The 27,210-nt window shown below is 42.6% G+C and overlaps 1 protein-coding gene across 1 annotated transcript in view; it reads right to left on the reverse strand.

Moving 5' to 3' along the window:
• ABTB3 (ankyrin repeat and BTB domain containing 3) overlaps window positions 1-27,210 on the reverse strand; it is a 200,006-nt gene that overhangs the window by 25,495 nt on the left and 147,301 nt on the right. Inside the window, exons 5-11 of the mRNA XM_064513369.1 lie at window positions 21,102-21,267; window positions 17,525-17,614; window positions 14,110-14,211; window positions 12,891-12,984; window positions 12,646-12,781; window positions 10,649-10,869; window positions 8,673-8,851 (exon numbers count right to left, since the gene is read on the reverse strand). Coding sequence (XP_064369439.1) covers window positions 8,673-8,851; window positions 10,649-10,869; window positions 12,646-12,781; window positions 12,891-12,984; window positions 14,110-14,211; window positions 17,525-17,614; window positions 21,102-21,267 — 988 coding nt within the window. The remainder of the gene's footprint in view (window positions 1-8,672; window positions 8,852-10,648; window positions 10,870-12,645; window positions 12,782-12,890; window positions 12,985-14,109; window positions 14,212-17,524; window positions 17,615-21,101; window positions 21,268-27,210) is intronic.

Consider the following 27,210-nt stretch of genomic DNA (forward strand, 5'->3'; position numbering starts at 1 on the left):
AGCTTCCTTTCAGACATGGGTGTTCATTCTCAGTCAAAGAGAGCTGATGTGCATCTTCTACTGTAGGAGGAGGAATATAGCTTGGCATGGGATATAATAAAGATATTTACCTTGCCATGGAGTAATTACAGATAGGCAAGAGGGAACAGGGAACAACAGTGAATCTTCTTAGGGAGATGGTGCTTCCAGCAAAGAGCTGGTTTGTGAGCAAGCAACTTTGCTTTGTAGATATAGGCAGTCTCTTGACTTAAAAGCATTCTTCAGAAGAGATCTAAAGGAATTCCCCATACTTGATGAGCACACTTGAACTGTGAGGGGAATTCATGAATTCTTTTGAAGCAAAGCTGAAGGTTTTCAAGTTGCCTCAGCAGAGATGTCTAGCAGATTGATCTGAGAAGAGATGAAGAACCAGAGAGGGGGGGCATTCATTTTTTCCCAAATGCCCTTCTGATGAAGGTCTGCAGCAGAACACAGAAGAGGCTCCTCCAGACTTTGGGATATACTCTGGAAGAGCTTGCTCCATTTTAGCTTACCCGATTCAACCTGTCCTAGCCGTTCTGTGACACAGTCCTGTGAAGCACTGGACACAGTGGGAAATACTGAGCCAGTTCTCTCCAGCACCTATTAAAGGTATGTGTCATCTTGGATGCCCCTGCTCCAAATTCTCAAGGGGAAAACTCAGGTTGGATTAAGCAGTTTGGCTGAGGTTTTGCTCTTCTCTGACTTTCCAGTCTTCCACACTTTGCTTCTGCTGCCTCCTCTTCAGAGGCTCCCCCTTTCCCACACTGCTCCTCCCTGGACTGCTCAAAACCCAGTGCTTTAGCCTCCTGACTGGCCTACAGCCATCCTGCCACCTCCACACATTTGCCCTCAACTATGGTAACAAGAAAGGTTTCTTTTCTTTGCCTTTGAAATCCCACATAATACTTTAATTTTCTCTCGTACTTATGTCACCCTCCCCAGTTCAACTCCATTAATGTCCCTTTGTTTCTATCTTACACAGCTTAAGTGTGCCAGGCCCTCAAATTCTTCTACCACGTGGCCCCAAAACCAGCAACTTACAGTGTTAAACAGAAAAATAGCATGCCAAGTTAACCATTCTTCTGGGCTCTGTGTCTGCCTGTTACTACACGTCCACCCCACTCAGAGACACCATGCTGCTCAGGCAGCAGGGGTGCTGGCAGAGGTATCTTATCTTCCCCTGGTCCTGCCGATGCTGGGAGATGACCTAGCTCTCCGTTAAATGTAGAGCGGCAGGAGAGCTGTTCTTAATCACAAACTCTGCACATGATCCCCAGCGCCTGTTCCAGCAGTGGCAGATTCTCAGGATACCCAAATCCATTGAGGACTGGTCCACAAACTTCCTTCCATGACATGCAGGGATGCCCTTGAATTATTCCCCTATTTATGCTCCTCTCTTCCCAGGAAGAGCCAACAAAGAGTTAAGTAATAGAGGGGGCTTTTTGCAGACTGCCCTGGCTTGAACCCCTGAACTCTGCTATGAGACTTTCCCTGCCATCTCTCCGAATCTTTTTCATCCTTCCCTAGGTATTTTTGCTATGGTCCTTTAGCATAACTCACTTTTACTAGCTGCATTGAAACTGATTAAATGCCACTTTAGAGGGTCACTCCTAGTTGATTAAGCAGCATACCCATAATTAATATTAGTCAACAGCTGTAAAGATAGGGAAGTCCCAGAGGTTGGAGATACAGTTAGAGGCATTGAACTGCATAACAGAATAGGTTTTGTTAGTGCTGGGCTCAAGTCCTTCCGCTGCAAATACAAATGGAATGGAATTAATCACAGGTAAGGCACAAATGGACCCTTCAGTTAGTTTCTGGGAAAGCTGCCAAGCTTCCCTTTCAAAAGGCTCTTTATATCACAGCTGTGCATTGTATGTAAAAAGCTCAGATCCCCGGGCACAGTCTAATCCCTGGGTGAGAGCCCAGAAAAGGGCAGGTGTCACATCCATGGCATTTATTTATTGTAAATGAAGAAACGGCTTCTGCCTCTGGCAGGGAAACATTTTAGAAGGCAGACAGAGGGTAGAAAAAATCAAACCTGTGTTAGTCTGAAGCGGAATCTGTGTTACAAAAACACAATGCAGGGTTAATAGCCTGTTATTAACATGCCACTCGGTACCTGGCGTTCCCATCTCACATGGAGAATGCATGATGTACATGTGTGGATAACTTGCCTCCTGGTTACTTTGAACTGTTTAGACACAGAAGTACTACAGATGACAACAGGCAATGTTACAGATCGCCACAATTACTTGAGTGCAGTGAAACCTGCTTTAAGAAATCACTCAAAGTCCCAGCCAAAAGATCAATCACCTACTACAGGATGGGCATTAGCTGACACTCAGACAGATGGTATTAGCCACTCCATGGAATCTGAAAGCAGGCACTTGAGGACTGTGGATGTCTTCAGGGTTATTTTTAGTGAGGTTTTGCTGTGTCTGCCTCCTCTATGGAAAGTCCATGTTTTTTTTCACTTAAAATATTTCAGTCATTGGCAAAATATTCCATTTTCAGGTGTTCATTTTTTCAAGAAAAGTGAAATATTATAGGGAGAACAAATATTCTAATAAAACTTGTCATTATATTAAAACCTCAATTCTCTGCTGAAAAGCAGTTTAACAAGAAAGTAAAATTTCACCCAGCCAGAGTCTTTCCTGATCTGTTTGCGGGCAAGAGAAAAAACATACAACACTCCACTAAGAGAAGGCTTTACCCTAGGAGCTCAGGAAGACCCTGCGCTAGCCTATAAGCCATGCTGGATTCACATCTCCCCTCTAACCTAACCCCTTCCTGCAGAACAGGATAGTCTGACTTCACAGGGAAAAACAGAGCTTCATTCAAACCCATCTTAACAGATATTCATTTCAGCCCATCATGATGCAAGCGACAAAAAGAGGAATTTTCTAGCTCCTTCATCCTCCAACATAACTTCCTGGGTAATTTGTGGCCTAGGGGGAAAATTGATGTTTGCCATCCCCCATGTCTGGAATTTGTAGAATGGAAGTATGAGCTATGTCTGTTGACATACTCTGAGGAACCTCTTCAGACATTTGCTTTAGAGGAATTAAATCCAGAAAGACCATATCAACAAATAAACAGGAAACCCATCTCAAGCTTCAGCCTCTGAATATTTTTCTGCAACAGAGCAGGCAGGTGTTTCAGGCTGTCTTCTTGCTTTTTGCTTCTTGGAGACACATGACAATTACTTTTTCAATAGTTAATTTTCTGTGACAGAGGCTGTATACTGCTGTTTCTGAAAGGATATATTTTAAAAAATTATTTTCTTTACTTTCTAAGAAATTTTGGATTTCAGGTGGCTAAAACACTGTTGAAACAGTACTTTAGCTCCTAAATTATACAGGCCAGCTTTCTGAAGATACCTACATGCCTGAATCCTTCTGGAACTTGTAAAACTGCTTATTGTTTTGAATTGTTATTTGTTCTAAATAGCTGTCAACTTTGGACTGATGGCAGATTTCTTCAGCTGCCTTTAGATGCATTTGTAGAGTTTGTGAAACTCTGCAGGAATTCTGAGGAAACATCTTTGCAAAGTAGTTTCCTGCATCTTTCAACAAGCTGTACTGTACCGTATAATCAACACCTCACTAATGGGCTAAATCTTAAAACAAACTACTGATGGGAAGGCTGAAGAGAAAGCTGCAGAATGCTACTGAGTAGGGGGGATGAAGGACCTCCCAAAGCTTTTCAAATTGATTTTGTCCTGGGCAATATACTAGCAGGACTACTGATAGTCTGCAGCCAATGTTTCTCGGTGCAAAGAACCTCCAACATCGCGTCAAGTGGAGCTTCAAGACAACGCGTTAAGCATGTGCAGTTAGGCACACCTGGACTAACATATGCCTTTCAGCAATATGTTCCTACAAAGGATCCAAAGTTTGCCATTGCAAATAGTAGTTCCATGTCCATATGACGGGGTGAAAGGAAAAAAATTGTAAGAGATATTACTGGGAGTGAAAAGATTTTTTTTTCTCCAAAAACTAGACCAAAACCAGTATGTTCTAAATTGCTGAATGCAGAAAAAGCAGTGGATAAAACTGGCTTATAACTTAGTACTGCCAGCAGTAGTGCTGGCTGGTCTGCATGGAACTGGGTGATCTCACTGACAATTCAAGCTCACACTGAGGTCTAGAGTGGAAATCTAAACCCAACCTCCTCCAAAGGCCAGAGCAGCTTAACAGCAAGGGCTATGGTTTTGAGTCTTTCTCTTTTCAGCTTGTGGAAGTGTCAAGGTCAAACTGGAACAGCTCCAAGATTTCTGTAAACAGGGAACAAAGACGCAGCACTCACATTCAGTATGTTATCTTTCAAGATAACCTCTTTGCAAAAATGGAAGAGCACATATGTGTCTATAAGAGCTCATGACAGCCACGGCTTCCGCTGGCCAGAGCTGCCGCCGTCCTCCCAGCCCGCAGCATGGTGGCCTGCCAGCATGGGCTGTACAGGTGTGCCTGAGCTCTGACATTACAAGCTGGTAGATCTGGGTGCAGCCTTCTCACCACTCTTTTTAACTTTTGTATTTGGGGGGGGCAAACTGAGAGCTGTGGCCAGAGTTCAAGCACAAACCCTCTTCAGGCAACTATGGTACCCTGATACGAGGCCGGACGGCAATTCAGGTCAAAGCCAAATGCATGCAGCACGTCAACCTCAGCTGGAGGCAAATGAGAATTTCCAGTGAGACTTCCGTGGGTTTTCTTTAGGCCATGAAGTGCTCAACGCAGATACTGATAAGTAGAAAATTGGTTGTGTTGTTCTGTCCTTCTTCTGTAACAAGATCTCCAGGGTCATCTTTGCTTTGAGAGACTCAACTCTGCTCTCTGCTCTATAAAGCATCTGAAGTTTAGCTCCAGGCTACTTGCTCCCAGAACTGTCTCGCCAACTTTTGTCTCACGCGGCCCTGTCCAAACCACTTTTAGCAGGCTATGCTTGCAAGTTTGTCTGCTTCAGAGATCCAATCTGTCTCAAAATGGCAGTGACTTTCCTCCTCATCTGGTGGCCCAAATCCTTCAGCAAGCCACAACAACTTCATTGACAGTTTTAGTGTTAAGGCTTTGCTGGTTTGAACTTTGCTTGCTCTTAGGAAGGTGCCTTAAACTGAGCTCTTCATATCCTTTCTACTGATACTGCTTTCTCTAGAATATCTTGTTTCTGGTCTTCAGTTTGGTAATGACTCAGGCTCATTGCACGACAGCAGTAATCCCGGGGGGAGCAAGCGCGGAGTGATCTGTCTGTTCAGATAGCTCTGTCTCAGCAGCACGGAAATACTGTCATTTCTCAGCTCTTGATCCAGTTCAGAATGGTGCAGTTGATTAAGATATTTAAAGGCATGAAGGGCAATGAAAGCACTCAGTCCCACCGGAAGCCAATATGAGCCAGGGCCCTAGCCCTTATTTGTGCCTTTTGAACTCTTCCCCCAGGGTTTTAGTGCAGCAATGATCAACCAATATGCAATTTATTAACTGTGCTTCTCCTCTTTATTTCATAGCTTTAAGAAAGGCAATAAAATTAGGGACTTCAGCTTAAGCATGTATGCACCTGTCTTGTCTGATTTGCCAATTTGCCACCCTATGTTCCAGCATCAGGACTTCTGAAAGGTTTTTTTCTGTTTCTGTCGTCACTGTTCTGGCACGTGAGGGGGAGCAGAGCACTACCCTGCCAGCCTGCCAGAGGCTGACACAGAGCTGCCAAGGGAATTCTGACACCTGGACTCCAAAATCCTCAAGGTACAGGCATTTTAAAAAACACCTGTACGGTAAGAGGGATGCGTATTTCTTTTATTTGGTGTAGTTCTTGTAGCTATTTGTATTTTATCTATAACTTTTCACATGGCCTGGGAACCGGTGAGAATATTTCTTCAGACAGTGCAAAGTAGAAGGTGAGGGCAGAAGGCCTGTGCTCTTTCCAAAGACCTGTTCTATGTTGCTACGCAATTTTTGGAGAGCCTCTCTAGCCAAATTACTCAAATTACAATTTTTTCTCTGCCTCATCTAGGTTGTCACAGCTGCTGACCCTGAGACTGTCAGAGGTAGAGAATACCTGAGGTAGTAGGTGGTAGAAATCTGCCTGTTTGCTTACCTCAGTTTCCTTGTATAAGGGAAGCTAAGATCTTCTTCCCTATCTCAACTCATTCATGTTTGTAAATTGTTTTGAGACTATGGGATATTTGGAACTATTCATAGAAATGGAAAATGCCATTTCTATTAGGTACAAGATGCCCTGCGATTAAAATATACTGAGCATCACAATTTTTAGCAAATGGGACATCTTGTTTCACATCAGCCAAGAAATGCTAAGTGACTCTGTGCTTCCTAGTTGCTTATTTTATGCTTTGTGCCCTGATCGACTCATTAAGGAAACGTATTGGGCCAGACTGTGATGTTTAGCAGGGGCTGTAATCTCTCCCGAAGTTCCCAGCCCACAGGGAAAAGGATGTCCATTTGGACAAATCAAACTTCTCTCCCCACAGCTTCATAAAATGCAGAGCTGTATAATTTGCTGTGGAAAGAGAAGGATCTGAACCACAGCTACAGCACTTCTGAACTTCTTGAAGGACATTTCCATTCTGTGGGCACATATAAAGCACAGTCTCTGCTTTCAGCCCTTCCAGAGAAGTGGAACAGAATATCCTTTGAATCTCAGCTTTCCTCAACTGTCTTCTATGGCAGTGACCAGGGAGAAATTTAACTGGCTCTTTCTCCTGCAGATGATTTTATTTTGATTCCTGCCAAAGGGCTGGATAGAGTCTGTCCTCATTTCTGTCTGGAAGAGCTTTGTGAGAGGCCACTTGGACAAGACCGTGGCAATAATTCATGCCATTTGCAGACAATTTTTAAACCCGTACAGAGTCCCAGAATGATTCATTATTTTTCTAAGAATATGAAATAGTGTGTGTGTGTTTGTGAATATGCATGTGCATGAAGAGTGAAGACAGGAGTTCCCCTAGGCCCAGAGGCAGGAACAAAGACCAACACAGATTTTGTCTTTATCTTATTGGGTTTGTTGTGCTATTTTAACTTTTTCTCCCCTCCACATTTTAGCTTTTAAGTGAACCCAAAGCAAAGGATGCACAGTCTTATTTGCTACCATGTTGCCTATAAGAGACACTGGAAGACCTAGTCTAACATCTCCCAGAGATATAATCCTACATAAATAAATTATTTTAAAGCTGAACACTTATAAACCCATTGGTTTTGGCTTCAGCCACCCAGGAGAACAGCATTTAGAACTATCCTTCATCCTAGATTACCAGGCCTAAACCTAATCTCCATGAAGTTTTCAATATGATTAGTTTTATATCAGCTTTCAAACCAAACAGCACCTTACTGCTAGTTGCTGGATGAACATACATTAACCCAAGCAAGTTCAGAGCGAGGAGTCTACAAATCCTAGGATTTGGAATGATTTCCTAAAAGTTATCTCTAAAAATCCTCCTGAAATACCTATCCATTACAAACTAATTCCAAAGAGAAAGTTCACGGGAACAAAACCCAGAGCATTTGCTGGAACAAATGTTCAACATTTGCTCAGGACTTTGAGCCTTCTTTTGGAGCAAGATACAGGAAATACATCCATGTAAACTTTCACTAGCTACGCTAAGCCTGGAACCTTTTAGCATTGAATATGCCTACACCAGAACCTCTGTGCTTTTCACATTATTTGTGTTATTGCTGCCGGTACTAAAAAGTATTTGCTCCTTGCTGCTGTGTGTTGAATTGGGTGAAAAATGGTACTTCCCAGTTAAACAAAGAGAAGATCTTATTGACACGTCTAATGGGGCATAAGAAAAAGAACACCAAACCCTTTTTACACTTTTCATTACTAAAATAATTTTCTGACATCAGAAAACAGTAAACTTGACTTGGGAGGGACTGATTGTCAATGGCAGCAGTAGAGAAGAGACTGCTGGTGTTAAAACAAGTCTTAGAAGAAAGTATCTAGCCTTCACTAAACAGGTAAGACATTTTCCTCTCCTTACCTGCCCCACAATCTTCCCCTTTGCTATTATACTTGCATACCCAATGGTACCTCCCTCAAAAGGTTTTGTTAGCCTGACTTGTCTGGGTAAGAAAATGTCAAACTGAAAGAATAAATCTGGGGAGACTGCAAGTACAAACACTCACACAGAAGATTTTTTTTAAATTATTCTATATGTGTGCTTGTAGAAACCAGTCTCCCCACAAGTTTAGAAGTCCAAATCCCACATGAAGGGAAAAAAAATCATGCAAGAGGTCAAAGAAATCCAAAGCAAACATGAATATTAGCTTTGTTGTATGGTCTTATATAGCAAGCTGGGTAACGTTGCTGTCTGGGTTGGCTCAGTTATCAACATCTCTTGGTGTACTGCAATGACCCTCGTGTCATTAGTTTCACCATTACACATTAGCTTCTGTTGTCTCTCCACTTCTTTGTTACCATCAATATTAAGCTGTTCTAGCAGGAGATGTGAATAGCCTGCATGTTTTAACCCATGCTTCCACAGTGAAAAAAACTGAGATACACAATACAAAAAATAATAATTCCACATAGTCTAACCAAGCTTTGGGACAGCTGTGCAGAACTAGTATTGCGAGGTTTGCATCTTATGGGATGGGCGTGAGGCTGATTTCTTTAAAATGCATAATTTATCCTACCTTGCTTGCTTTCAGTATCTCAAACATCAAAGGCAACCCTTGTGTGATGAGCTCCTCTGTATATTCTTCTTCCTGGATGGACTTAAATTCCTTTAGCAAGCACTGGATGAGGGGTCTTCTGTGCTGCTGGAAGGACGTTCGCAAGGACTCCAGCCACGTGTGCAGTGTCCAGGGAACACCTACAGATGAAAGACAGAGCTCATTCCCAGCTTCAGAGAAGCGTGCGTCCTATTGCTGCCTTTTTTTTTTAACCTTTAGTTATGTTAATCTTAAGATTTTAAGCAAAAGCTGCCAAATAACCCTAGAAATCAAATTCCTATTTATCCACAAAGATGAAGACTGCTGGTTATCAGCACATCCCAAACCTAAGTGTTATGAGAAGACTGTGGTCTCTTTGCTCATCTAGCCTTCAGCTTCTCTGCTGAGACTGCCAATTTGCGATAATTGCTGTGGTGCTTTGAGATGCAAAAACCTGTTGGAAACTAGATTTACACCAGCTCATTTGTTTGAATGTGGCCTCAGAGAGCCATTAAATGATAAAAAAGATTTTGGTCACTACCCACCAGTATTCAAACTGGTGGTCCTGCGATTAAAACTTTTTTTAAGTTCTACCCCAAGTCCTCTATCGATCATTACTATTTCCCGTAAACAGCACTGAGTGAGTTAAGTAGATCAGCCTTTTTAAGCAGTCAATTGTCATGGCAGAACCACTCTTCAAGAACTTAAAGGGAAATGCTCCCATGCACTGACTGATAAAACACACAGTCCAGGCATTAGGCTGGATGTGACCTATTTTCCGTTCTTGCAGAACACAGCAAGAGGAAACACGCACTCTGAACCTTGGTTTTGGCTACAAAGGCTCCTTCCTTCCACTTCAGCAAATGCCCCATGCCCTGAGAGCAGCCCCTTTGCTCCCCTCCCACTCGTCCCACAGTGCTTTTCTTGCTCAGTCCTCCCAGTAAGGCTAAGCACATGGCCACCATAGGCTTCCCACTCAGGTGGCAAACGCTGATCCAGGTGGCCAGGGTGCGAGTGCTGTGCCATGCAGAAGTGTGCCCGGCACCCTGGTCTCTCTCTGAACGCAAGTTAATGGGCATGGTCAACAAACAGTTCAGACCAGTTTCCTTTTGCACTACCTGCCCACCCTTGGCAAAGGCAGGAGCAATTTCCCAAGAGGCCGGTGTGATGTTTAAGCTCCATGTTGGCACAATTAGCCCACCAAGAAGCCAGTTCATTGCTGCTTCACAGGCTGAGTGCAAAAGAGGAGCTGTTCTTAGTTAACACTCTGCCAAGCCAAAGTGAAGATGGTTGCTGCTGGAAACCACTCGGTTGTGCAGAAAAGTGCATATGGCCCCTGAGGAGAGTGAGCTGAATCATGCCAGGAACCAACAGTGCCCCGGACACCTTCAGACTAAAGGATGAAGAACAAGGCACTGCCCTCGGTATGAACGTAACACACAGGACTTGCCACAAAAAGTGGTCACCTGTTTTGTAGGGTCAGATTAGAAAGCGGGAGGCTTAACTGCTCAATCTGCATCTGCAAAACACTTTCTAAGTGTGCAAAACCAGAGAGTGGACAGATGCACTTCCAGTGCAGGCATCAGCTGACCTAACAGAATGGAAACTTCCAGGAAAAGCTGAGCCTCACAACATGTATGCCATGTGGCATCTGCATTTGTGATGAGACAAGCAAAGCACATGCCACCCAGGGGAGATTGCCCTATTCAGTCAGGGTTCACTAAAACAAAGCTGACTTGACAGATGCCCAGGAGCCACAGTTTTAAACCTGGTTTGAACTGACTGAACTTGCCTCCTCCTCTCCTTACCCACAGACCCACTTGGAAATCCCCTACAATTGCTGCTTCCACAGGAATTCATGAAGATTTAACTGTGGTTGGCTTGACCAACAGCTCAAAAACATATTTCTAAGAGTAGTCTCTCAGAGGAGGGAAAGGAGAGAGGATACCACAACTGACCTATGCTCCTGATGTCAATGGTCACATCCACGTATCCGTGCTCGGCACTGTGATACATGGCTTCCTTCAGGGCTTTCAGTTTGGCCTTGCTGTTGCGGCTGGCGCAAAGCGGAGCTGCTGCAGAATCGGGCAAGTCACTCCCCTCGGCTAGTATTTCCTCCAGGGACAGAATATCACTCTTCTCTTTCTCTGGCTGAGCGAGGAGCTTACGAAACACGTTCCTGTCAACCACAGCACAACAGGGAGAGGGAGAGAGAAAAAGAGACAGACAAAGCAAAGTTAGTGGTTATGCTTTCTTTCTGCCCAGGATGCTTGCTGTGCCATGGCAGGCTAGGACACCTATCCAGCAGGCTGATCAGAAATTATTCCAATTAATGGTCGTTAGGTAGGATGGGCTAACAGCAACCCTGATGCAAGCACCACTCCTGCTAGTCCACCTGTACTGCCTGGACCATGTCTGCAAGACTGGCCACGTTGCTGCAATAACAGAAGTTGTACAGATGTCATATGTGCAGCAGGACCTCATAGGAACAGAAACCCATGAGCTAAACATGGTTGAACTTGGGTGGCACCTGCCCGACTCTTTGGGGAGGCTGAGTTGCCTTTAGAGAAGCTTTAAGACTTTCGCTTTGAGGACACCACTTGAAAAGGGAGATGTCTGAAGCTACTGAGAGCACCATCACCGCCAATTAACAGTCAAAGCAGTCTGTGAAAGCTGGAGCAACTAGCCATTCAACTAGGCTGATCAGGGCAGGTTCAAGCAAATTTGGGAATCCTCTGCAAAGCCAGCCATCTAGGCTGCTAAACAGCAAAGCCCAAATTCAGCCAGTGGCTTGATACCTCGCTCCCCTCTGGTTCATACCAGCATAACCTCATTGATCTCAACAGTTGCTCCTGGGTTTCCACGGCTGTGAGAAGGGAAATTGGGCTAGCCCATCCCACCTCCCACATACCCCAGCAGCTCCCTGACAGTGGCACCTGTGTGGGCCCCGGTGCAGGGTGGCAGCGGAGCATGGCGCGTTCTGAACAAATGAGGGATTCGGGGAGAGAGGGAAAGACAAGGCAGTGCATGTGCACAGTGTGCAGCTAGCAAAGTAAGAGACAGTTTTTGTGTGAAAATTAAGTTGCAACTCTGTGACATGCACAGCCAGCACCCAAATCGAGGAGAGCCTCAGGTCCTGCTAGGCAACACTGACAGCATGATGCAGCTCCCGCTCGCATCAGTTCACTGATCACATCACATCATCACATCACTGCCCCAGCAGTGAACATAAGATTAGAATAAATAAACTGTCCTCTCTGTCCCAGAGATTCCTCATAGGCTTCAGATGGGCAGTGTTGTTTGAACCCACCCTGACGTGACATTAGCATGTTGTTAGGCTGGCAGCTCTTCTCTAAGCAAATAGACGGTAGATACTGTCTCTAACCTGTATCTATGTTCCTCTGGATGGCTACAATCAGAAAAGTAGGAATGTGAAGATCACAATACTAATCCATTATACTGCAATTAACTCCTGAATATTGCAAGATCATGCATGCCAGGTGCTCATTTCATTACTTTTTAAAAAATTTGCAGCATACATACAACATTAACGCACACAGAACTTTACAGTAAACACAGACGCAGAAACTCTGCTCGGTGACAGTTAAGGCTGCAGCAGCACAGACACAATCCACCTCAAACCTCAGCAATACGTCCATGAGAAATTCAGAAGGAATGTCTTTGGCATTCTTTCCACTCTCACATCAGCTACCATTTTACAAACATCACATTGCAACACACCACAAAGAGTCCCCCTCCCTTTTTTATCAGAAATAAAAAAGCAGTTTGTACCACCAACTGGTCAAATTCACATGCTAGCGAAAAGCCTTATATCTCTGCTCAGCTGGTGGCAAGTTGAATTGTTCATGCAGAGCTTCCACCCATCTGCTCAAACCAGACTCCCAGGCAAAAAGTAACCATTTGAACGATGCCACTAGACTTGTTCCCACTCTACCTGTGTCCATGTGCAGCAGCCTGACTGAAAGAGTTCATGTCACCTTGTGGAGTCATGGAGATGCCATTCCTGTACATTGTTCCTATCATGGGGTCAGCTCCTCGCTCCAACAGCAAACTAACCAGTTCAAAATTTCCTGCAAGTCAAAAGACACATTTTCATTTCCTTTAAAGTCCAATATTTGCTCATCTAAATCAGAGATCCCAACTGAAGAAGTTAGTACAGTGGGAGGAGAAAGTCCTTACCAGCAGCTGCTGCCAATTGTAAGGGAGTTTCAGAGTAATTTTCCTCTCCATGCTCCAAAGAACCTTCTACCTTTGCTCCAGCATCCAGCAACAGCTATAAAGAAAATTCACCATTTAGAGCAACTGGGGCAATCGCAGTGTTCAGAGTTCATGAACAGTGAAGGATGAAAGTCTAATGCTTCTTGTTCTCTGCAAACCAGATGCGATGGAGACAAGTGACATGCAAATTCTGCCCATAATTTCACAGAGGAAAATTGATTCCTTTTTTCGCTCATTTTACACTGCCAGACACCAGGAGCATTAGTGTCCAACTTCAGAGCCAAAAAAGTGTCAGCCAGTGTTTCTGAATGGGAATTGGGGATAAGATCAGTGTTAGGAAGTAAATGCACTGAGGATGGAAGTACTGAAAATTTGCACAACAAGCATCCTTCCTTCATGGTCTTCGGGAAGGTCAGCGCCATCCTAAAATGGATCAGATTTCAACTGCCTCCATCTTTAATATATAGACATTGCCAAAGAAAGGCAATTCTTAGGAACAAATTGCAGCAATGAGTTCAAAACCTGTGGTCTCCATCAGATACACTTCCACATGAATAATAACAGTGATGAAAACAAAACTGGCCAAAGACAACAGGATGGAGCCTGCACTCCACCCCCCTCTTGGCCATTTCTGTCACAGGCTTTCATTATTTTGGAGCTTCATTAAGTGTGCCATAGACACAGCTGTTTTGAAGAATAAACTCGCTCAGTTTCTGAGATGCCAAAGCACAGAACCAGCATATTGCACATGACGTCTTGCTCGGGTAAGGAGACTGAGTGCTTCTCTGTCTTTGGAACAGAACAACAGTTGTTGTCTGCCTCTCCCCCCACCAAGATAGCATTTTTTTTTTGTTTGTTTTTTAGAGTATTATAGTATAAGAAAGTGTAATGAATGAATAAACAAACATATAAAACAAGTGGTCAGGAAGGAGCACAAGGAGTTGTCAGACTTTCTTTGGTGCAGCTTTGCTTTAAAATTGTCCTATTTGAACCTCATATTGGTTAAGGTTTGAACACAGTATTCATTATATAATAGGTCTATTCTATATCAGTACACTCTAGAAGAAGCAGAAGTAACCAATATGAGTATGACAAAGGAGACTGGTTTGAGATGGATGTAATTGTAACTGAAGAGGAGAAACAAAAAAAATGAGATGCAGGTAGGGAAATACAATAATACCTGAACTACAGGAATATGTCCATGCAACACAGCAAATGTCAGAGCTGTCCAATGGCGGGTCTCAGGGTGGACGGATGGGTATTTATGAGCAGTACTGACAACCTATAAACAAATTAAAGTTATTTTTTTAATGGCTTTCGAAGACCTATAAGTAATAAAACCCAACCTGCCTGAAAGCCAGGCATGTGAGGGAGTAAGTGAAATAGAAAACCTGGGAAAGGTGCTTTATAAAATGATTGGTTTCATTTTGTCCAGCAAAAATTTTCTTAATACTAGAAGCGTTTATGCTGATTTGACAGCTTGAATAGAGTTCATACCAAATGAAGTCTTTTTACCAACTACTGTAGCTCCATCTAAACCACTGGCCACCAGATACTTTTGCACAAAGTCAAAACATCCACAGCTGTTTACAGCAGCACACACTGGGGAAGCGAGGACTCATCAGGACGCTTACAGCTACGTATCGCTCCCCGCTCCCCACTGACTCTTGTGGGTTGTGAATCAGCAGCCCCAGGTCTTGGGATTGCTTCATGTCCACAGAAATTCTTTCCACACGTCAGCATGACTTTTGTCACTGACATCAAGGAAGATATGTTGTGATCCCTAAACTAGAGTTTAAAGATGTGTGTCCAGGCTCCTTGTCCTTCACTGAAGGAGAAAAGACACTTAACTGATGGGGCAGAGTGGCATTTAAAAGATGTTTTGAAAGGGTTCCCTTTTACTGCTTTCTCCTGTCTGAGTTGAGATAAAAAGAGCAGACAGCTACAGTCAGATGCAAACTATATTCTTAAAAAAAAAAAAAAGAAAAAAAAGAAAGGATACTTTACACATTGCTCCTTCCCTTCTCTATGCTTTCATGCCTGATGCCTCTACCGCAGACCTTGGGTAAAATCTCTTTGCTTCAGTTTCCCTGTCTTCGAGATGGAGATATTAATATTGATGAGGTTCACAGAGATGGTAAAATCTAATAAACATTTGCAATCTGAGATTACACAGTCAGATGGAGTGTGACACTAAAATTCAAAGTCTTATTATTGATCTTTGGAGGAGGACTAAAATCAGAGTAAAAGATGCACCATCTCTTTCATCAGCCAGCTCTGCTTTCACTATCTGGTCTGCAGTAGTGTTATCGATATAGGGGAGTAGGGCCAGTTATTAAATGCTCAGTTGCGTTAGCAGACAACATTTCCAGGCTCCACATGCAAGCTCTTGCTAGAAGCATATGACCAGTCTCTCAGTCCCAGTGCTAGGGACGAGGGCAGAGTCTGAACAGCCAGTGCAGATCCCATAGCTTGTGAGAGGAGGAAACCTGCACCAGCAGCTGGCCATATCACCCAGATTTGCCAAAGGGAAAGCTTCAAATGCTCTTCTCCCTTTTGCAGCCCCATAAGGGTGAGTACACCATGAGCCCTGAAGCAACAGGAGAAGCGTGCTGAAGTCTAACATAGGCATGGGACTTCTTTGGGTCTGGGTTTGCTCAGAGGGAAGAGGGTCAAGCAGCTTGAGCCTTAGGGTTTGGGCTGGGGAGCAAGAACAGCGGAGGGTGAGGATGAGCAGGCCAGGTTCAAGGCAAAGCAGCCCCTCTAATGAGGCACACATCCAGCTGTGTGTCCTCTTCCTCCAGCATGGAATCCCGCTACTGTTTGGGGAAGCCCACGGCAAGCAGTGAAGAAAATGAAGTAGTTTTAACTCCTGTGCTCCTTTTCTTAGTTAGAAATTCTTTTCAGTAGACATGGGATTTGCAAAAGACCTGCAGTTGATAGGGCTTTTAAGGCCTCAGTTGAGATTTGCCGAGCAGCTACAGGTTCTAACAACTCCACAGCAAATTGCAGCTTCTCAACACATCTGGAAATGAGTCCATTTTCTCTAAAGATGGGCAATCAAAAAGGAAGGCACCCAGCATTTGAGGCTACTTTTGGAAACATATATAACTGATCTGCAAAGTGAAATGGGGAAAATGATGCAGGCACCTGACAGAGTATTTATTTTTGTTCATGGTTGATTTGCCTCATTTTTTTCCACATAATTGCCCAATTCGCACAGTTGGTTGTGGTGTGCACAAATCATCTTATAATTGCACACCATAATTATTCGCAGTTCTTGTCCGAAAGTGTTTTCATTTGATTTTAGAGCAAACACTCTAGAGAAATGAATCAGTGAGGTTCAAATTCCTCACTGGAACTGTTCTCTCAGATGTCAGCAATTTCAGGAAGACAAAAGTGTTTAAATTTACATTTGGTTCAAGTCTGGAAGATTACTGGAGCAATTGGGAGGACTGGACTTTCTTCTTGTAATGAAAACTTGTCCTAGGAAGCAAATGAATGCCACGTCGACTCGGTGAGCAACAAGCAAGGTTAAAGGAAAAAATCAGTCTCCATGCCCATCCGATCTTTGGTCTGTCTATGGAGACTGCTAACAAGGGTTCAAGTGTCCAATTATTGCCAGCTCTGAGGGTGGCTGACTTGAACTTTGGGAGAGGAGAGGCAAGAGTGGCTTCCACAAGGAACTGAACTGAAATCATCAATTGATTTCACATAAGCCACTGAACAGCAATCAGATAGTAATGACTATCAGTCTCTTACAGATGACATCCATTTCTACTTTTAAATTAATTTTTTTTAAAGTGCAAAATGTCCAGCTGAAAGCAGTGACTACAATTTATCAGCTCTCTCAAATCCAAACAGAACAGATGGAACACAGATAAGCGAAGCAGACAGCTTAATTTACTCATGACCTCAACAAATTGAAACTGGAACCATTAACAAATAATTCTTTTGTGGATTTTCAATCAGCTCTTAAAAATGTACATACCTGCATTGCTCAGAGTGGTAGCACAATCTGTTTGGTGGCCAGATTATGCAAGTTTGTGATGTGCATTCCTCAAAGAGATGTTTATATTCTGGAAGCTTCAAGCTCCTCATCCAACAGTTTTTAACCCAAGGCATTTCATAAAACAAAACAGTGGATCTCATATTGCACTTGTGTGTTGTGGATGCTTACAAGGAACATCCCAATGCATAGAAATGTTCAAGCTTTGGCCGGTTATCAGAAGGGTATTTCTTTTACCCTCTTCACTTCTTTAACTTAGCTAAGACTCAGGCAGTCCTACCAGTATCATTAGAACTGTGCTGGTACTCATGTCCATATTCATTTGCAGTGTGCAATCCCAATAAATCAACAATATTACCTGTGGGGTAAGTCTCCGATGACTCGACCTTTTCTGTGCAGTGGATCCCAATGTTAACCTAATGTAGTTTGATTTCAATATTCATTTCAAGTGTTGCTGTCTAGGATAAGACAACTTTTTTATATTTTTAATTCTTGGATATTTTTCCCTCTGCTACAGTTTCAGTGGGTGGTTTAAGATGTAAACAAATAACAGAACAAAGATACAATCATAACAAAAAGTCCTCACCTCAGCATTCAGATCTGCTCCAGCATCTAGCAGCATCTGCACCATAGCCTCATCACCCCTGACACAAGCATACATCAGTGGAGTCATGCCCTAATAATTTTTTGGAGTTAAAAAACAAAGGAATTGACAAATTTACCACAGAACTTTTTTTTTTTAATAATTATTTAAGTACATATCATCATGACTAACAGTTTGTATTTAACAAAATCCATTACCTCTGTTACAGACAAGCCCCTCAGACTAGCAAAAGCCAACCGCTTAGTAAGATCTCAATTATTTGTTGCCCCTTGGTTGGTTGTTTTGTTTTTGTGTTGTCCTCAGCACAGTGAGTGAAACTAGGCTTCATGCACTAAACTAAGCATCTTTGTCTTTGGGGCCCCAACAGAGAGACATTTATATCAAAGCAAGTGTATTTCCACTGATATTTAAAAAAGGCAATCATTATATTCAGTTTTCTATGATCACTCTTTCATCAAATCTACTTTTTAATTTATAATTCCTGATAGAGCCTTTAAAAACATCCACAGTTTCTCTTAAGACAGGTTAGATCTGGGCACAGCTTTTTCATGAGGGGCTGGAAATGTAAAAGCTTTGTATAACACTCCACAGCAAACAATGACTTCATTTTAAATGAAATGCTAGACAGCACTGTTGCAAGTTGCTGGCTCTAGGAAAACACTGCCTGGTTTGGAGGAAAACTAGATTAACTGACCCTTCACTACACAACCGCCACAATGCAATTTGTATTAATCTGAAATACCTGGTGCAGCTGATCACCATTCCCCTTAAGATAAGTATTACTTTGGAAGTGGTAATGAGTCTAGATGCAACCATGAAGATATCATTAAATCTACCATAAATTAGAACAGAAAAATCTGCTTATTAAATACAGTGGGGGGTGTTGATCAACAGCCACCAATTGCTGTGCGGTAAATGTACGGCAGCACACAGCTACATTGCACGCATGTTTATAACCTGTCTTGAGGTCCCCTGGTAAATTTGCTGTCAGATGATAGCACGCTTGCTGTTTAACCTGAGTGTTGTTGTGAAGTGAAGTTATTTTCAGAGGCTCTCAGTGTAGCCAGAAGCAGAGCCACAACCCTGTTCTTCCTAGCAAGAGCCCAGCACCACTATTTTTGCTGAACTACCCATTTTTCATGTTTCCATGCAGGGCTAAGGATAGAGACCTCTTCAGTATGGAAAAGTGGCCCTTGTAGAGAAAATATATAAGGTTTGACTCTGTAAGATACCAAGATTTCTCAAGCCCCCTTGAAACACCTTGAACATTTCACTGGATCAAATCCACAGTGTATTTTTGGAGAGACAGTCAAAAGGAGCAGGAATTTGGGGCCTGGTACCATTATCAACAAGAAGCAACTTCACCTCAGGCAAGGAGGGTTCTTGGGTGACTTGAAGTTTTTTGCAAAGAGAACTCAAAACTACTTCTGCTACAGTCAGTGGCACATTTTCTTTGGCAGTCAATAAACAGGACCAGAACAAACAGGTCCACAAGAATCATAAAATATTGTGCTTGGGCCTTGAAATATGGTGGTTGAGTTACAGCTTAAAACTAAACACGTTACTTAAACTATTATTTCAATTCATTTAAGTTAAGACATTTAATAATTAAACTAATAGTTTAACACAAAGGGTCTAATTGAATTTGAAGAAAAAAATTTAAAAACCCTATGCTTGAACTCCAACCTGCAAGACACAGTGCAGGGGTGTCCGGAGCAACGAATCCCCCACAGTAATTTCAGGGTCCCTGCTTAAGCAAAGTGTCTACCTAAGTACTGCACGTGATATTTTGGCCCTGCTGAAGCTGATGAGGGACTTATCATTGACTAAAATGGGGACACAGAATGTCATTTTGCAATATCAGGGTTTAAAACGGTTAATGAAGTTTCTAACCTTCTTTTCCCTTCCACAGCTGCCACTGCTGTTTTTGCATCTGCCTGTCCCTGAGGCTTGCTCTGCAGCTCAGGCTTGCTCTGCATCATCACTCAACCCCTCTCCCTTTGCATGTGGGAGGAATGGATTTTTAATGAGCCCATCATTACTGCTCAACACATAAACAGGAACATGGTAACAACATGTGCAATCAACACAAGAGGCATTTGGGTTTTGGCAAAATACAAAATGGCTTTTTCTTTCAGCCTTATATCGCTTAGGGCTCTGTCCTGCAAGATGTGGGATGTCTGATCCAGCGAAGCATTTAAGCACAGGCTTAACTTTCACTCAAACGGGATGTAACTATGTGTTCAGAGCTGAGCATATGATTAAGCACTTTGATGAATCAAGCCAGAGTTCTCCCAGCTTTCTGCCTGCAGGACAGAGGAAGTGTGCTGTGAAAAGCTTCCAGGTTCAGACTAACTTAAAATAATAGTGATTTAAAGAAGTATAATGTATAAACCTTGGAATGATCTCTCTTATATAAAATTTATTCTGAGAGTATTGATCTCTTCTAAAGCGTTTCTCAAACCAATCCACAATATTGTCTCAAACTGAAACTACTGAACAGCAACAGAACTCATATTCCTAGAGCAGCTTTCATCTCAGACGACCTAAATCCCATTTAAAATGCAGCTCCCATCACAGGTGACTACAACAGGGGTGGCAGTCAGTTATCTCCCGCCAAATAGGATGCCAAAGCTCTTGCAACATGCAGTGACACTTTCATCAGGGGCACCAGGATCTTTCATATTTGTGCAGAAAAGGCAGGATCTTGGCCTTGAAGGTCTCGTCAAAATGAGTCTCAGAAAATTCAGGCAACTCCATTTCAAAAGGAAATAGTAATATTCATTGCCATCATTTCTCTCTGGGAATGGGGAACAACCTTATGAACATCACAGACCAGGACATTTCTGCTCGTACACAATCAGAGAGGCAGGTTTATCCCAGATAAAACCAGTAGCCTCATAGAGATGCTAATATTTGTTAAGAACCTACTCAAAGACAAGGGCATAGACTCATAAAGGGATTTAGCCTACTAGTTCCTCTTATTCCAGATAAATTTAGGCTCCTAAATTGGTGGGTGTTGGCCACAAAGACTAACTGAGTGGTAATGCTGTAGAGAGACTGTCACATCCAGGTGCTAGTTCAAATTGGGCCCAATTCAATGACAAGGTGAAAGTGAGTAGCCTTTGCTTGCCAAGGCTTGGGTGGTATATATGAAATGTGTTGCAAACCTTGGGGCAGTTTTCTGTGAAAAGACAGTCACCTCACAAAGCCCTGCCCTGCACCACTGTTCATGACATTAAAACAGTTTAAGTATTCAAATCACCACTAAGCTCTCTTATGATTACCTTGTGGTTTCACCTGAATCAGTTGAATTTTAAGAAGGGGACTCATTTGCCCTCATGCTGAGTTACCTCAGTACAAGATAATCAATATGACTCAAAATGACCAAACTTAACTTGAATGTTCACCTGATGGTGCTTTAATTCAATGCAAAATAATGCAGTGAAAGCATTAAGGACCTTTCCATATTGAGCTGGATGTTGGAGCTCATGTTGTGTAATAAGCAGACAAAACTCTTATGTTTTACAGTTACTTCTTTTCATTTCTCTTCTGTTACCTGTTCACTCATGCTGTTAATTCCATCCGGCCCCAGCAAGGATATGGCCTGTTTAACTAGATCTGTTCGGCCACAGTTCAGCATTCGGAAACCCAGGTCCTGCTTGAACTTCGCTTCAGTGGCAACTGCATCCAGTTTCCGAGATGCACAAAAACAGTCGTCGATTCTGTGAACATGAGAAATAAACTCCCTCAGAGGACAATCAGAGGACAGACCTCACTGTCCCTAGGAAAATAATACTTTATCCTATCTTTGAAGGATGTAGGTCGTATACATAGTCATTCTCTTTTGACCTGCATGCTCAAGGGAAACGCTGAATGCAAAATGCTAATGCAAGTTAATGGAGATTGTCCTTGATCTATCTTTTATGGGACATGTTATACATTTCATTAAAAAACTGGGGAAAAAGCCACAGCTTTTACTTGATTTTGTTTCTCTGTTGACGCAACCCACAGAGCACTCTCACTGCAAATTCTCTCTCCGCATGGGAGGCGATCCACTCTCCCTGATCTCTGAAAAGTTTCACTGACTTCACTAAGTTCTTGAGCTAACATCAAATGGATGTTTAATCACTGACAACACAACAAAGAGGACACTGTAATTCCAAAAGGCTTCAAGGATCTTACCAAACAGCCTCAGTAACAGGGAAGCCTTTTTGGAGAAGAAAGTGCAAGTCCCACAGACAGACAGGCTGCCATACAGTCAGAGAGGAGAAGACACTCTTGCCAGGTAATTCTGGCAAAACACCATGAATCCTTACTGGCTGTGCATAACAGATGGGATGTCATTTCTTAAGGTCTAGTTCAAAAGATCCTCAAACTGCTCAAAACATCTATTTCAAATGGAAGAAGGGCTAGGAGTTATTTAGCCAAGATGTGAAGCTACAGCTCCAGAGAGAGCAGGCAATTCAAATCTGATGTTTACTCAACTCAGTTTCATCTTATTAAAAGACAGCTTTGCTTTTCTTTCATGCTGAAGAGTGTCTGGGGCAGATGGTGGAGTCTAAATCCACAGTGCTTTTTGGTGCAAACTTGGATAAAGAACTGTTTGGAAAAACATTACTTCCATTCTCCAAAAACACTAGGTCAGAAAACAAGGGGCTACTTATGAATGAAAAATAACAAAAAAAGATCAAAAGGGAAAAAGGCAAATGTGCATTGAACACTTGTATTCTACATAAAAAATTGCAGGAAACAAAAAAACCCATAAACAGCACTTCATTATCATTTAATTTTCTTCCTCAAAGTGCTCTATCAGAGCTGTATAAAATATAGAACAGTGCTTAATATTTAACAACGATATGCAATGAATATACTGTTTATATAGAAGCAGCGGTATGTAGTTGTAGCTACTGTTCTTCCCCTTTCAACATAGGAAGGAAAGTGACACGGGAAATGTTAATTAATTTGATCAAAGCTGCAGCAGGACTTAGTACTGAAACCTGTATCTGAGTTCAAGCTTGCCTAGCTGGGCATGACCAGATTAGAAGACAACAGACATTTCGGCAATGTTCATTCTACATGCTCAATTTTACTTTTGACAGCTAAAAAGTTGATGTCAAATGAATGCAAACAAAGTAAGCTTGGAGTACCATTACTCAGGGCTACAGGGATGACACTTCATCGCAACAGTACGCTGCAAAATTAATGCACAACACTCAATCACAATAAATACACCGTAACGGCAATACCAGATTCTGTTGGAATACTTTATCTACGACTGAGATGAAAAAACAAACCCATCATAAAGCTGCTTTTTGTGCAATAGTTTGTGAGAAAGTTTAAGAAAAAGGGTAAAAAAAAACCCAGCAGAGACATGCAGGGCTCAGCTCAATGGCACAGAGATCCATGGGAGCAATTACTGCTTTTACAAGTTCACACACTACAGCAGAATTTGGTACTTGCTGCACCATAGCATGAGATGCTAGAGATCATCCGTGCACTCTTGCAACATACAGCAAATATAAAGCATATGCAGAAGGAAGGTGCTTGGGGTTTTCAGTGCACAGGGAGAGAGCATGGCCTTCTCAGCTCCAGCTGCCCATTTCCAGATCACTCTGGACTGAAAACAAGGTGGTTCCTTGGAGAAGTGCAGCTATGGAAAGACCTAGAAGTTCTCTGAGGACTGCAGAGGTGTCTGCCACTATGAATCATTGCTTGTGTGTTAAGCCACTGCTTCATCAGTTGTACTGAGGTATATAACATACACTCGGTGAATAAAATGGGTCACACTCAGTGCTGGCAGAAACAGGCAGAGCTTCACTGACGTCAGCCAGGCTTGGTGCATGCAAAACACTAGTTGATGATCTTTCCTTTACAGACACCAAAATTTTGACTTGGTTTGCACACCCACACATGGGAGGGAGGAGGAACAAGGACCTATCTTACCTATCTTGTGTGGGCTACTCAGATGTCTGCTCTGGCATGGGTTAGGAATTACTTACTCTGCCATGAGTAACACCTCTGTGAGCTGGCTCTGGTCCCCTGAAAGCAAGTCAGTCCACCTGCTTGTAGCCAAGGAAGGGCATCATAATTGCTGTTAATGTTGGGTATCAGCAAATTAGCACTCCTTAGTCACCTAGGGTACAGGGGTCTTGGTCCAAGGCTAGGGCTCCTAGACACTATACCTGCCCAAACGTTGTGACAGTAATACAGGTTTAGATGAGTGTGTTCCCCAGCTGCAAGGCTGCTGGGCACTGACTGGTGCTGGTGGGTCAGCAAAGACTGCTGACCTCTTCGGGGCACTTGTGCTCCCCGTGCCACGGCTCTTCAGCGTGCTTCTGAAGGGACACTGAAGAAATGTGATCCAGACCAAGCTACCATAAAGCAGAGACCAAAACTCAGTGCCATTACAGGTGGTCTAGTGCTTGGTTATACCCCCAAAAGGACCCATGATTAATGAGTTATATCCCTGATTTATGGGACATAACAAAAGAAACCACATGGCAAAATTCAACATAGATCACTGTGGGTGCCATCATTATCATATTTTATGAAATGGTTAATGATTAAACTGAGGAATTTAATAAAATAAGAGCATGATGTCAAGGAAAGGAATGGAAAACGCTGCAGAAAAAATGTAGCAATACCTTTAGAAACCAGAGAGATGAATAAGTTAAGGAAAGGATATTTAACATGTACAGATACAAAGCAGAGAAGAGAGATCAAAAATGATCAGAAACATGGCATCACTTGTAACACTGAAAAAAAACAACTGGGAAAATAGTACAGCAGGCAAAAGGAAGAGGCATGTTTCAGAAGGAAAACCACAAATCAAAAAAACCCAAAGCCATCAAAAACAACCTTTGGCCAACACAGCACTGCATTTACTCCCAAGTCTTCCTCCATACCACTAACTGTATAATGCTGATTCCAACAGGATCATTCTAGTGAGCACGAGCAGGCAGGCTCTGCTCTGTCTTACACTATGCAAGTGGCTGCTGCACTATCACGGCAATGGGTGCAATATAGAATCATAAACACAAAAGGATGCAAGATAAATGGAGGAAGGGAGCAGGCACCCAGGGCTGCTGCACTCAGATTTTTTAACTTGGTACTGCAACAAATATACCAATGAGTTATGAAGAGGTGGGAAAAGAATGGGAAGAAGCTTGAAAGGTTGAGAAGGAACAGTTAAATGATCTAAATATACAGGATCACTTTTTAGAGTTGTGAAACTGTGCATGCAAAGAAAGGGAAGTCAGCCTAAGTGCTGCTGAAAAGAGTAATGCAAACTGGAAACCTCCCCAACTGCACAGTCAGTTCACAGCCCTTTTGCCAAAAAAAAGTATTTGTGATTTTTCCAGTTGCAAAGGATGCTGATACTCGCTCGAGAGTGGGACGTCCCCTCCAAAGCCGTGCCAGTTTGTTGCCAGATCCTGCTGGCTGCCAACTCTCACACAGTCTGTCCTTCCCCTAAGTCCTCACCCTGCAAAAAAGGTGCTTTTTCATGAAAGCACCCACCTCAGTTACTTATCTTTTCCCGGCTTCCTATCCCTTCCCTTCCCTCTGCTCCGAACTGGGCTAGGAAACTCAAGGGAACCCCATGATTGCAGTAACCCCCAGGAACATCTGGCATTCAGAAGAAAATTCCACAGATGTTCAGCTTAATGAAATCCTTCTTTGTGTGTGGGGATGGGTGGATGTCTCAGAGCATCACTAATTTAAGCAAATCCAAACCAAACAAAAATAGGTATGATCTAAGGAGAGCTTCTACTCCAGCCCTACTGACAGGAGAGGCAAGGAAGGCTGATGGGAGGAGCAGAAGGTCCTCAGTGGCCAGCACTTTCCTCCCTCCGCTCCTCCCTGGAGACAATCTTGCGGATGTCAGGACATCGCCCCTCTGGATGCTAGCTGGGCCAGATAAACTCTGAGGTCCCTAGAGTGCAAAGTGAAGAGGTGACTTCATGATAAAGGCACTGATAGCACCCTTTGAGGGGGATCTACTCTCTCACAAGACCGAGTCTCCACTTACGTACTCCCATGCTTTGCCTTCCACAAGTTTCTGTTTTTAGCAACCTATGGGCTGCCCAGGCTCCTTGGGATCACCACCACCACTGTACACATGCTCACATCCCCATAATTTAGAGACATTATTATGCTTGAATTAACATGCACTGATCACAGGCCTCATGTTCAACAGCAAATCCACCCTTCTAATTCAGAGGTTCAGTCACACAGCCTATACACTCATTAACTAATCCTTCCCCACCTTGAATCAAGCAAGCAATTGCCTTTATAGCTAAAAGGAAAATCAGGAACAGGTGAAACATTCTCTATTTTATTTTTGTAGCAAAAACTTGTGACCACATTTTTTAACTTACAATGCAGTATGATTTTCTCCAAACCCTCTTTCAATTCCGCACAGATATTGCTTCTACAGCAGTTATCTTTAAAATCATTATAGTGTTGCCACTGCACATAATTAACATTACTGTGGCTTTATATGGGGAATGCCATGGTAACATTAATTATTTGCAAATGGTTACTGTCAAATTCGTTATGGTGACCATGACATTCTATCATACTCTGAAATACTCAAACCTCTGAAAGGAGTCAAAGATAATCTTCTTCATTTATAATGGGTCCTAATAGCAGAGCAAATTATTTTTATCTTTCCCCAAACTCACCTTATAAAAACATAATGCAGCACTTCTACAGAAGCAGTTTAAATGCAAGTTTTTTCATTTTCAATCAAACGGGGTAGGATAGGGTTTGTGCATCTCTTTAAGAAGTTACTCGTGGACTGAACACATTTGGGAAAATGGATGATTTGAAGGCGAAGTGTTTCCATTTTAACTGGTGGAAACAGCAGTTCTCTTATTGCATAGATTTTTAATTATTTGTTCTTTTGGAGGGGATTATTGTTACAGTCAGTAATGGACAATTTAAAAAATGCAATGCTCTGTAAATATAAAAAAGAGAGAGAGAGAATCCTAATTATGTTCTAAGCTATACATGCCAGTATATAGCTGGCATGTTAATAGCTAATTTAAAAGAAATAGAATGCAGACTATTATAAGTAGAAGGACAAACAGTTCTCTCAGTGGAAATGAACAGATCCTTCCCATGGTATCCAAGCACCAAAAACTTACTTGCTCACCTGGGACCTGATCATCAGCCTTTCAATTAAAAGAATGACAATCTGTTAATTAAGCTGATCTTTTTAGCTCTGTGGAATTTATTCACTATGTCTCTGTCCTAAATATGAATGAGGTCTCAAGTCAGAAATTGTAGTTCAGCTGGTTGTAACGCTGGAAGGAGACATATTTTAGCCAGCAAAATACATTCATTTGCAATGTTTAAGTTCTTGAGGCCAGGGATCGCAGTTTTGATCTGGTTATGCAGAGCCCATGGAATAAAAGGGTCCCGCTCCTTGCCTGGGGCTCTTCAGTGAGACCACAGACACAAACAGCAGTATCAGGACTAGCAGACAATTTAATGTAAATTTGTTGGAACTCTTTCCAGTGTGGTGCTTTAAAAGGGAATATGATGCTGATATTAATACTGCACATAAATACTACACGGTGACAATTATTTGCATTTTCAGTTTTGGAGAAAGAGAAACTTAAGTGCAAACATTGATCAAAGTAATGAAGAGGATTATTTCT

The sequence above is a fragment of the Dromaius novaehollandiae genome, chromosome 1 (genome assembly GCF_036370855.1).
Source record: "Dromaius novaehollandiae isolate bDroNov1 chromosome 1, bDroNov1.hap1, whole genome shotgun sequence".
NCBI lineage: Eukaryota > Metazoa > Chordata > Aves > Casuariiformes > Dromaiidae > Dromaius > Dromaius novaehollandiae.